This window comes from Crotalus tigris, unplaced genomic scaffold (assembly GCF_016545835.1).
Source record: "Crotalus tigris isolate CLP2741 ecotype Arizona unplaced genomic scaffold, ASM1654583v1 scf7180000019016.1132606, whole genome shotgun sequence".
Classification (NCBI taxonomy): domain Eukaryota; kingdom Metazoa; phylum Chordata; class Lepidosauria; order Squamata; family Viperidae; genus Crotalus; species Crotalus tigris.
Window position 1 is genome coordinate 79,844 of NW_024097330.1, and position 12,675 is coordinate 92,518.

The 12,675-nt window shown below is 37.2% G+C and overlaps 1 protein-coding gene across 1 annotated transcript in view; it reads right to left on the reverse strand.

Annotated features, from left to right (window-relative positions):
• The window catches only part of LOC120314877 (protein Shroom2-like), a 306,437-nt gene that overhangs the window by 58,180 nt on the left and 235,582 nt on the right, over positions 1-12,675 (reverse strand). Inside the window, 1 exon segment of the mRNA XM_039358413.1 lies at positions 4,378-4,478. Coding sequence (XP_039214347.1) covers positions 4,378-4,478 — 101 coding nt within the window.

The following is a 12,675-nucleotide window of genomic DNA, read 5'->3' on the forward strand; positions in this document are numbered from 1 at the left end:
CGACATAGTGGCGGGAGTGGTGTTATTCAAAGAAAATCAGGAAGGCCAGTTGCAACCTTGCACCTACACCTTGAGGAAACTCACAAAGACCGAACAAAGATGGATAGTGTAGGAAAAGGAAGAATATGCCATGTGCTGGGCCCTCCTCACTTGGAGACACTTCCTGGAAGGGAACAAAATCCCTTTTCAAGTGTGGACTGATCACAAAAATCTTGAAGGATTAAAAGCGCATAGGAAACTGTCCCCCAAGCAAGCTTGGTGGTCACAACATTTCCATCAATTCAATTTCACCATCTGGTATTTGCCTGGGGGGGGGGGATTTCTTAGCAGATGCCCTGCTAAGGATGCTACAATACAATAGCGCAAAAGCTGAAGTAGTCAAGCCACTGTTATCCACGAAACAACTAGCTGCTCCCGTCACCATGAGAACACAAGCAAAGAGTCTGCTCCTCCTGGACAGCACAGTAGGCGCGGAAGTCAGACCAGCACTGGAGAAGGACGAGTGGTTCCTTAGCCACAAAAATCTCTGTTCAGTGAATAACGAACTGCCACGGGAGAGGGAAAATTATATATACCTGCAACTCAGAGATTAAAATTCATGCAACTTTGCCATGATTCAAAGTTAGCTGGACACTTTGGCTTCATGAAAACCCTCCACCAGTTAAAGAGACAATTTTGGTGGCCATCCCTAAAGAAGGACATTGAAAGCTGTGTGGCTAGTTGCCTCATCTGTGCAGCAGCCAAGCGAAGACAAGGGGAAATGCCTGGCCTTTTACAGGTGGTAGTAAGCCCTTCAGCACCCTGGAGAGAGATTTCTATGGACTTTATCGTGGAGCTACCAGAGAGCGCTGGAAATATTGTTATTTGGGTAATGACAGACTTGTTCTCCAAACAGGCCCACTTTATACTGTGCCAAAAAATCCCAACTGCAAATGCCTTGGCTAAACTGTTTGTGTAGCAGATCTACTGGCTGCATGGAACCCCACAGCACATATCAGACAGAGGGGTATAATTCACCTCAGAGTTTTGGAAAGCTTTTTTGTGTCTACTAGGTACCGACCAGGGGCTGTCATCTAGTCATCATCCTCAAACAAATGGGGGGGGGGACAGAATGAACTCAGTACTAGAAAAATACCTGAGATGCTTTATAAACTACCAACAAGATAACTGGACTGACCTACTTCCTTTCTTTGAGGTGGTGTACAACAATGCAGTGCATTCTAGTACTGGCTACACCCCGTTCCAGGTCATTAGAGGACAGAGTTTCAACCCGATGCCTGAATTGCCAGCCAACGAACCCACCATCCCTTCCCTGAAGGAGTGGATCATGCAATTACAGAATACGTGGCCATTAGCTAAAAAAATGTTAGACGAGGCTAGAGAAGCTTATAAAGTACAGGCAGAAAAGAAACGGGTAGAGCCAAAGCCTTTCAGCTGGGGGATAAGGTATATCTCTCCACAAGGTTTTTGAAATCTTTACAACCTTCAAAGAAGTTAGGGTTGAAGTTTGTGGGACCTTTTCCCATCAAACGCATCATTAACCCAGTCACAGTCAAGTTGGAACTCCCCAAAACCGTAAGACAGGTTCATCTGGTGTTTTACTGTAGTTTACTAAAGCCGGAATTGAGTTCACCCTTAAGGCCAACTGCATATTCCCCACCACAGCCTATTAAGGTGGAAGGAGAGCAACACTTTGAAGTTAAAGAGATTTTAGACTCCAGAAAACACCATGGGTCAACCCAATATTTGGTGGTGTGGAAAGACCTCCCAGCCACCCAGAATGAGTGGGTGAATAAAAAACATTTGAGGGCCCCTAAGTTATTTAAGAAGTTCCACACTTGCTACCCTGACAAATGTGACTAACCCTTGTGTTTCCTTTTATCTCCCTGTTATTATTTTGTCTTTCTCCAGGTGGATCTTTCATTTTTTTTAAGAGGGATGGCATGTAAGAACCCCTATTCTTCCCTTCCCTATTCTTCTTCCTCCTCATTTTCAGGTTCTGTCATTCTAGTGGGGGGAGGGGACCTATGGGTATTTGCAGTGTATTATCTTTGCTTTGTTCTTTCTTCTTTGAGGTATCTTTCTTGGGGTGAGAATGGAATGTTCCTCCGGCCATCTGCCTTATCTCCAGGTGGAGAGAAGCCGCGGAGAGACCTGACAACCTTAAGAGCGGCGCCTTATTGGTTCTTTTCCACAACAATTTGCTTAAATTTGTTTTGTATTTGAGTTAAAGTACATTATTGATTTTGTTATTTGTATAGTTGGATAAGTTTATTTAGAATTTGTTTGTTTATTTGTAACCCTGTAACCATCTCTGGGAAGTGAGGGGGGAGGGAGGGGGTTATTTTAGGGGGGGATATTGTTAAAAACTTGTATAAAACTTTTCAATTAAAAAAAACACAATTTGACACCTATGGATTGGTTCTGTTTGAACTGGCCGAATGGACTGTTAGGGTGGGGTTTGACTGGGTTCTTTTAATCTATTGGTTTGCGTGGGAAATCCTCAGATCCTGCCTTACTTTCCTGCTGTCAATACCTTCCAATAAAAGTTCCTGTTGAAACAATGCAAGTTTCAAGAGTTCTGCTTTCTTGGGAGGTTTAACTGAGGCAGGACCGTTTGTGCAATAACTCCCTTTTATTTGCTCATACATTTTCCCTTTGAAGAAGGTATGTTGGCGGTATTGGAGTAGCTTCATGATTTGTGTCCTGGTTAGATTGTTCTGATCTGTATTCTTCTCCTAGTTTTTATCTATTACTTCATATGCTAGATTGGGGGGGGGATGGATGCAAGCTGGGATACTAGCTCAAAGGAGACCATTACCTCATCGGAAGCCACATACAAACACTGTATTGTCATCTATTCTTAACTGTCTTTACTATCAGAATTTAAAATTATAAGTATTTCTACAAAAAATAAAATAAAATATTTCTTCATACAACTATTCATTTAATGACCATTCAAAGATACAATGGTACTGAAAAAAAAATTAAAACTGTTTTTCACACTTGCAACTATTGCAGCCATAATCAAAATTAGGGTGCTTGGCAATTGTCATGTGTTTACAATAGTTGCAGTATTCTGGGGTCATGTGAATGTCATTTGTGACCTTTTCAACAAGCAAAGTCAATGGGGGAAGCTGGTTTTGCTTAATGACTTGCAGTGATCTGCTTTATAACCATGGCAAAAAAAAATGTTGTAAAAAGATGTATAGCTCACTTAACTGCCTTGCTTAGCAATGGAAATTTTGGTCCCAGTTGTGAACATAAATCAAGGACTACCTATATTTGTGGAATATTAACAATAACAATTAAAATATTCTTCCACAAAGCTGATTTGTTACAATGCTTCTTGTGCTTAGATTTGGCATTACTATGCTTTTTAATTGTACGGGAAAGGAAAACTTTCAACTTTTATAAAGTGTGCAAGGGTGCAAGTTCTTAGATAAATACTTTTTAAATAAGTGCTTCTGTCCCATTTGCAATGCTATATTCAACATTTGCATCATGCTCACATCTTTAAAAAAAACTTTCTTATGCTTATTGATTATGAACTGTACTAAAACACAAAACACTACTATAATAATGTAAAAGAGAAGCCAGTAAGATCCTACCCTACTTTCATCCATGCAATTGTATATTTATTGCAATACAGTAGAACCTTCAATTATATATTTCTCTTTTTATAATTTAGCCATCCATTCTCAGAATCTTTTTATGTTTGTTATCTTGTTTGTCAAGTTTGATTATTAAGCTTTACAAAAGTAATGTGATGCACACTGACATGCTTCTCTTTTGATTCCATGCTGGTTGGCAAGTTCAAACACAGAGAAGCTTAATTTGGCTGAATAAATCTCAGCCATGTTGTTCTGTGCAACCCTACTTTTTTCTTTCCCCTTCTCTGGCAGGCCACAAGGAGAACATTGAAAGTTTCCACTTCTGTTTTTAGCCAGCAGAAATTTAACATACTATTCAAACCAAGCAATAGCAATAACAACTTAGAAATACATTACTACATAAAAGGGAGCTCCTCAGAAAATCTAAATACTTTCAAGTGCCGCTGATTTACAATATATGCTTAACTTCTCCATAAAAAATAGATTTGAGAGCGGTTATTTAATTTTGACAGAAATTATTCAGCTTAATTTTAGTAAGAAAAACTAGTAACAACACAATTATTTAAATATTTCTATAGCATCAAAATATTATATATATACTTAATTTTTAACATTTGTTCTCTTTTGGAAGCACATATTTTACAAAATGAGGAATATTAAAATTAGATTTGTTCAACAGCTTCTGTTCTTCCCAGAAAATATCTGACTAAGCATTTTCTGCAATATATGCTATTAAGACTTGAAGAAAAATTCCCTTGTTTACCTCAAATTGCAGCTACTTTCATCTGATTTTGCAACAGAGGAAATAAGCTCTTCATCTTTCCTGGATTTTTCAGTTTGCCTCTTTGCTTCTGTTGATGTTCCCTGAAAACACAGTTTTATAAGCAACAAATTATTAACTTTCAGTTTCCTTAAACATATTATTACACACCCCTTCATTTGTGGATTTGCCTGAAGTCCACAAAATATCCTGCATTCTGCTGATTTAGCTTAAACAAATGAAACATCTTAGTTAGTTTCACAAATTTTACATTCAAGTTACTAATTCATCTGACCAGTTAAAAAGAAGAAACTATAATAATTTGCAATTCTGTTTGGGCAAAACCTAAATGAGGACACTGAAAAACTAATGATTATGTATTATGCACAAATGTATTTGGCATGCAACATAAATAAACAAGATTACAAAAAGTGAAGCTTTTAAAATAATTATTTATACTTGTGAATCAATCTATCTATCTATCTATCTATCTATCTATCTATCTATCTATCTATCTATCTATCTATCTATCTATCTATCTATATCTCTCCAATGCATTCTTTCCTCTCCAGATGTTTTCAATTTCAAGATCCATATTTTCTTAACATAGAGTAGCTGGGAATTAAGAAAGTTGAAATCTTAATACCTCTGGAAGCATTAGGCTGAAGATGATTGATATAATCTCTAGAGCAGGGGTGTGGATTTCAACTCCCAGAATTCCCTAGGCAGCTGAGAGTTGAAGTCCAGAAGTCTTAAAGTTGCCAAGGTTGAACACCCCTTCTCTAGAGTCAGGATCTAATATATAGCTTCAGTACCTTGACTGGATCTAAGGTATTGACAAAATAAAATGAAATGGCACCCATTTGTGTATAATTTATTGCAGGGCATAGTCAGATGAAAAAGTGATTATTCATCATTTTTTACCCTTGGCTTCCAACTAATATAGTGTCAAGGTTCCGACTGAAAAGCCCAATCAAATAAACACAGCAGAGACATTTTGGTCTCTAATGTAAAACTTTATTAGGCATAGCATACCGGCAAGGTAGAAAGAAAACCAGCTCTGGCAATATGGCAGGAAAAAGATAATTAAAGGAGTAAAACCTTTCCTCCCCTCTCTGACAGTTCAGCTCACATTGCCAATTAGTCTTCAAATGATTGTTATGAGAAGAAAGTCTCTATCTGCCAAAACATATCTTCAGCAACTTTGGCTCTCGTGCTACTAGAAACCACCTGTGCATTCGAAACCTTTCCCTCCCCTCTTGTAACTGTAGGTAAGCTAGAAGCAGCGTTCTAACGCAAGGGGGTTGGGGGAACCTGGAAAACAAAATGAATCCACATTATTACTTGTTAACTTTCTCTTGCCCTGTTCCCGTCTTCTGGGGATATTTAGTATGGAATTCTTTTACTAAATGATGTGCTTTTATATTGTGAGCTTTTACCCATCTAGCTTCAGATATTTGATAGCCCTTCCATTGGATTAGGTATTGTAAGTTCCCTTTGTGAATTCGGGAGTTAAGGATCTGCTTGTCAAGGCGCTGGGACTGCCTTCCCCACTGGCCTCATAGTGGACCCCTGAAATGGCTTCAGTAGGCTGTGTGCAGTGGAATATTGGATGCCAGTATTCTAGGTAGCTTGATCTCTACTGTCACTGAGTTTATAACTTTCACAACAGGGAAAGGGCCTATGTATTTTGGACCTAGCTTCTTGCAAGTTTGTTTCAAATTGAAGCATTTTAGTGGATAGATACATTTTTCCCCTACCCGGAGCGTCCCGTAGAGAACTCATCTCTTGTCCATCTGTTTTTTCTGACTTCCAGCTGCTTTGTTTAACGCTTTCTTTGCATCACTCCAAGAATTAAATAAATTGGTCACTAAATGTATATGGCAAAGGAAAAAACCCAGGATTAAATTAAAACTCTTACAAGATATGAAAGATAAAGGGGGATTGGCGTTACCAGAGTGGGAAATATACTACCAAGCATCGAGCTTAACTTGGCTAAAAGATTGGATGGATTTGAAAAATACTAGAGGTTGGGTTTTTTTTGTAAAAATTTTTATTTTCAATTTTACAATAATAACAATCTTACAAATACTTCAGATAAAAAATAAAACAAATTGATACACACTACATTCAGTCTTGCCCGCCCATTCCTCCCCAAACCGCATCCCACCTCAAACCAACTTACTTCTTTCCCTCTTTTTCTTCACTCACCCCCTCTCCTCCTTCACCTCAACCTTCCTACTTACTTCTCACCTTCTTCTCCTCCCTCTTGATGCGGTCCAGGGGAAATGCCCGAGCAGTTCCTCTCTCAAAATTAAAACATTAATATTATATACAATAAGACTATTTCTACTTTATCTGAACTACTTAAACTTCAACCCATCCACCCCCACCCCCCTCCCCCCACCCCTCCCCCTGACTTCCCAGAGCAAAATACAGGATTATGCAAACATATTAAACATAATCTATTTAAGTTTACTAATTATACAATAAACAAAATCTTAAAAACCCTTAACTCTCTTCAAACTTTAACATCATAAGTTTATAAACGAAATCATTACTCATAGAATAAGTGAAACTTTGTAGTTCCATATTTCTTCTGAACATATTCTATCCATCTTCTCCATACATTAAAATATCTTTCTTGTGAATGGTCCTTTAAATAAGCAGAAATTTTAGCCATTTCTGCTAAATTAGAAACCTTAAATACCCATTCTTCTAAAGAAGGCAGAGTATCCTTCTTCCAATATTGACCCACCAGTAATCTTGCTGCTGTTATTAAATTCAACATTAAGATAGTTTCTTTAACATTAAAGTCCACAAAAATTCCCAAAAGAAACAGTTGGGGAGTAAACTTAATCTTCCTTTTAAAAACCTTTTGAATGTTCCGCCATATCATAATCCAGAAGGTTTTAATAACTTTACAAGTCCACCAAACATGAAAATAGGTTGCATCCAAGCAACCACATCTCCAACATTTAGGTTGCAGGTTCGGGTACATACAGGACAACTTTTTGGGATCCAAATGCCATCTATAAAACATTTTGTAAAAATTTTCCCTCAAATTCTGGGCCTGCATAAATTTAACATTTCTAGTCCAAATTACCTCCCATAAGTCCAACGAGATCGGTTCTTGAATATTCTGGGCCCATTTAATCATACAATCTTTAACTAACTCTGTTTCTGAATCCAATTTTATTAACTCATTATAAATTCTTTTAATATGGGCACATTTCTGATCCTTGATCTGAATTACCAAATTTTCATCTACTAAAGTAATTCCCACTTTCTTATCCAAAGTCCATCTCTGCACGATTTGCAAATATTGAAACCACGATTGTAAAATGTTTTCTTGCCTTAACACATCAGAAGACTTTAACTGCCAATCAGTGCCTGACCAAATAAGTAACTCTTTATACGAAATGTTGTCAAAATTCACCCCCTTAGAAACCCCCTGGATTGCTTGTCCAGGGATCCCCCAAATAGGTATTTTATAATTTAACTTATAATAATATTTTTTCCAAACTCGAAGTAAAGCATATCTTAAAATATGTGACTTAAAGACCAAATCTACTTTCTTATCAAAAATTAAATATGCATGCCAACCATATAATAAATCCCACCCTTCAAGAACAAGAATATCTCTATTTGTTAAATTGAGCCAGTCACTTACTAAAGTTAAAGTGGCCGCATCATAATATAATTTCAAATTTGGTGCTTTAAGTCCACCTCTTTCTCGAGCATCTTGTAAAATCTTAAACTTTACCCTTGATTTCTTCCCACCCCAAATAAATTTATTAATACCCTTCTGCCACTCATCCAAATTAGCATCCTTCTTTAAAATGGGTATCATCTGAAACAAAAAAAGAAACTTTGGTAGAACATTCATCTTCACTACTGAAATTCTCCCCAATAACGATAGTTGTAACTTTTGCCAATCATTTAAATCTTTTTGAACTTTAACCCATAAGCGTTCATAATTATTCTTATACAATTTTCCATTAGATGTTGTAATATAAACTCCTAAATACTTAACCTTATTAACTATTTCATAACCGGTTGTTTCAGCTATAAAATCTTTTCCCTTCCTAGACATATTTTTCAATAATATTTTAGTTTTATTCTTATTTACCTTAAAACCAGAGACCTGTCCATACTGTGCTAAAATTTCCACCAAATTTTTGACCGAATCTGTTGGATGGGATAATGTCACAACCAAATCATCAGCAAAAGCTCTCAGCCTATAATCAATCTTACTTATTTTTATTCCTTTTAATCTAGATGAGTCTCTAATTTTAATAAGTAAAATCTCCATTGTTAATACAAATAGCAAGGGGGATAAAGGACAACCCTGTCTTGTACCTTTTCCTATTTTAAATACGTCTGTTAATCCCCCATTAATTACAATTTGTGCCGATTGTTGTTGATAAATGGCCTTGAGAGCAGACAAGAATTTATCTCCAAAATTCATTTCCTCTACAACTTTCAATAGAAAATTCCAATCTAATTGATCAAAAGCTTTCTCAGCGTCTATAAATATTAAAGCAACAGGGATTTGGTTGTTCTTATCCAAATACTCTATTAAATTAACAATTTGTCTTGCATTGTTTTTCATATATCTCCCCATTATAAATCCAGATTGGTCAGTATGAATCAATTGTTTCAAAACCTGCATTAATCTATTTGCCAGTATCTTTGCAAAAATCTTACAATCTGTATTTAAAAGAGATATAGGCCTACAATTTCTAGGTTGGAACAGATCCTGGTCATCCTTTGGAATTAATAATATGAAGGCCGTTCTCCAAGATGGAGGTAATTCTGCTCCAGATAAAATATCATTAAAAAGTACCTTTAATAGTTCTATCATTTCTTCAGATAACGTCTTGTAATAAATCGCTGTTAACCCATCAGTACCTGGAGTCTTACCAACCTTCAATTATTTAATTGCAAAAATAATCTCTTCAGAAGTAATTAAACCATTAATCCCATCACATTGATCACTCATAAGTCTAGGAAAATGTGCTCCCTGTAAATATTTTTCTATATCTGAAGTTTGTATACTTTCACTAGCATATAATTTAGAACAAAAATCTAAAAAAGACTTTTTAATCAAATTTTGTTGGGAGACTTCTTTACCTTTATAAATTATTTTATCTATAATCCTCGATTTCTGTTTCTTACGTAATTGATAAGCTAACCATCTACCAGGTTTATTTGCATTACAGAAAAATACTAGAGTTTTAACAATAGAAGGACATGACTTGCAAGCAGGGTGGCATGCATTCCTATGGGACGAAAAACATAAAATACAATATTTCAAAGACATATAGTTAGGAATGCATTGCTACAGACTTGGGAAAAAATAAAACAAAAACATTATATAAGAATTCCAATGTGGTTATCCCCAACAGAAGCTCTGAAATACCCAAACCTACTGGATATAAATAAGATAATTAGATACAAGGAATTAGTAAATGAACAGGGAAATCTGAAAACAAAACAAGAATTGGAACAAGATATTGGCAGAGAGATTGACTGGTGGACATTTACACAAATTCAATCTAAATATACAGAGGACAAAAAATTATATGAAATCCAAAAAGAGCCTTAAGAATTGGATAAAATTATACATGGAACAGAAATAAAATTAATTAGCAATTTATACAAATACCTATTGAGATATAAAATGGAAGACGAGGTTGTCAAAGACACAATGATTAGATGGGCAAAAATTTTTGGATATAATATAGAATTGGAAAAATGGGAAAAAATATGGGAAATAAATATAAAATTGACTATGTCGGCGGCATTCAAGGAAAACCAGTTGAAGAAGTTTTACAGATGGCATCTTCCACCAGCAAAGCTTGCCAAGATGTTCCAGAACAATTCGCCAACATGCTGGAAATGTAAAAAAGTACATGGAACATATTATCATTTATGGTGGACATGCCCAGTTGTGAAAAAATACTGGACTACAATAAGAAAATGGATCGAAGAAATAATAGACCAACCCGTAGACTGGAAACCAGAGATCTTTTTGTTGGGTATTTTAAACAGAAAATATAGTAAAGAAATATGGTACTTAATTTTACATATAATAACGGCGGAAGAATAGCATATGCACAGTGCTGCAAAAATGAGAATATACCATCAGAGGAAAAAGTGATAAGAAAAATCTTGGACTGTGCTGAGATGGACAAATTAACAAAAGAGATAAAAGAAAAGGAAGACACAGAGTACTATATAATATGGAACAAGTGGTATGACTGGTTGGAGACTAGAAATAATAGAGGAGAATAAATATGGAAAGGTCAAAACTGGAAATATGTGTATAATAATGTATAATAATAATAATAATATGAATTATTCTTAGTAAGAAGTAGAATATGAAGGAAGAAAAATGTAAATAAGAAACAACGGGGCAATAAGGACAAATATTCTAAAGAAAAATAAGGGGGGAAATGTAAATAATAGAAGATTATCGTTACATAATCGCTGTTAAAAAAAGGGAGGAGTATATACTGTGTGTGTATGTGTGTTATGTTTTGTTTTGTTGGTTAAAAATAAAAATTAAAAAAAAACATTGGAATGAATTTACCCATTCAGTTAAGGTGCTCGAGGAGGGAGGCTGCTGCAGGCATTCTAGCATTGACACAATCTCCAACCCCATGGCTAGGTTAAATGGAATAAAACCAGTGCTACTGTGTACTATGTTGTTATACACCACCTCTGCAAACAGCAGAAATCCTGCCCGGTTTGTTTGCTGATAGTTGACATAGCAACGCAAGTACTGTTCCACCATTGCATTAGCTCATTCTGCGGCCCCAATCATACTCGGATGAAAAGCTGAACTAAGCCCCTGGGAGGACCCAATCATCTTAACAAACTCTCTCCAAAACTTAGCAGTGAACTGGACCTCACAGTCGGAAATGATGGTCTTAAGTGCTGCATGCAGCTGGTAGATATGCTGTAAAAACATCTTCACTAGTTTCTGGGCTGAAGGGAGTCCAGAGCACACGATAAAGTGGTCTTGCTTGGAAAAGAGGTCTATTACAGTCCAAATCATGTTGTTCCTCCCACTCTCCAGTAGCTCCACTATAAAATCCATGGCTATCTCCTCCCAGGGTCTAGCCAGGTCAACCACCTGCTGCAACAGTCCTGGGCTCTTCCAGTCTCTTACTTGCTGTGTAAACAGCACATTTTTTCACATAACTTTCAATATCCTTGTGCACTTTTGGCCACCAGAACTGACGGTTAGCAAGGTGGAGTCAGTTCAGCCATGATGCTAAGTAGGCTGGCCACTTTGGGTTCTTAAAGTGGCCAGCCTACTTAGCATCATGGCTGAACTGCAAGACTTGCAGTCATAGGCTGTCGGGGACATACAGTTTATCTCCGTTCCACACCAGCCCACCCCTCATGGTTAGTTCTTTTTGATGAGCCACAAGCCACATGTCGGCTGGTAGCTTGGGCAAACACATAGGTGGGGGGTGAGTTCCTTTTCTTCTCCTGTTGCCTGGTCATAGCTTGCGCCACCTGTTGTTTGATGGAAATGATGGAACTCATCACCTCCTTCAAGGTGCTTTTGTACTGAGGCATGCGGGATAGGGCATCGGCCAGAAAATTTTTCCCCCATGGGAAGTACTTTAACTCAAAATCAAATCAATTGAAGTATTGCACTCATCAGACTTGTTTGAGTGAGAGCTTATGGGGGGCCTTCAAAATCCAATGGGATTTTACTCCCCTCTAGGAATTGCCTCCATATCAATAATGCCCATTGAACCGCAAAAGCTCTTTGTCTCACACAGCCCACCATCATTCTGTCTCATTCAGTTTGTGAGATGTGTACATGCACGGTTGCAAGTTTCCCTCCTTATTCCACTGGAGGAGGACCGCACCAATGGCTACATTGCTGGCATCTGCCTGAATTACAAAAGGTTCCTCTTGAGTCTGGGAATTTAGAACTCGTTCAGCTGTAACAGCCCCTTCAGTTTTCGAATGCCTCTTGGCATTCCATTGTCCAGGGCTTCTCTCCCCCTCTTTAACAGTTCAATGATTAACAAGGCAATTTCTGCGAAAGAGACAATGAACTGCCTATAGAAGTTTGCAAATCCCAAGAAGCTCTGTAGCTATTTGTGAATATGTGGGACGTGCCACTCCAAGTTGGACCTCACTTTCCCTGGGTCCATCCCCACCCCCTCGCACGATACGCAGGAGCCCAAGTAATCCAAGCTTGTCTTGTGAGACTTTTGGACAGCTTAGCATATAGTTTAGTGTCCAACAGTTTGTTCAGCATCTGTTGCC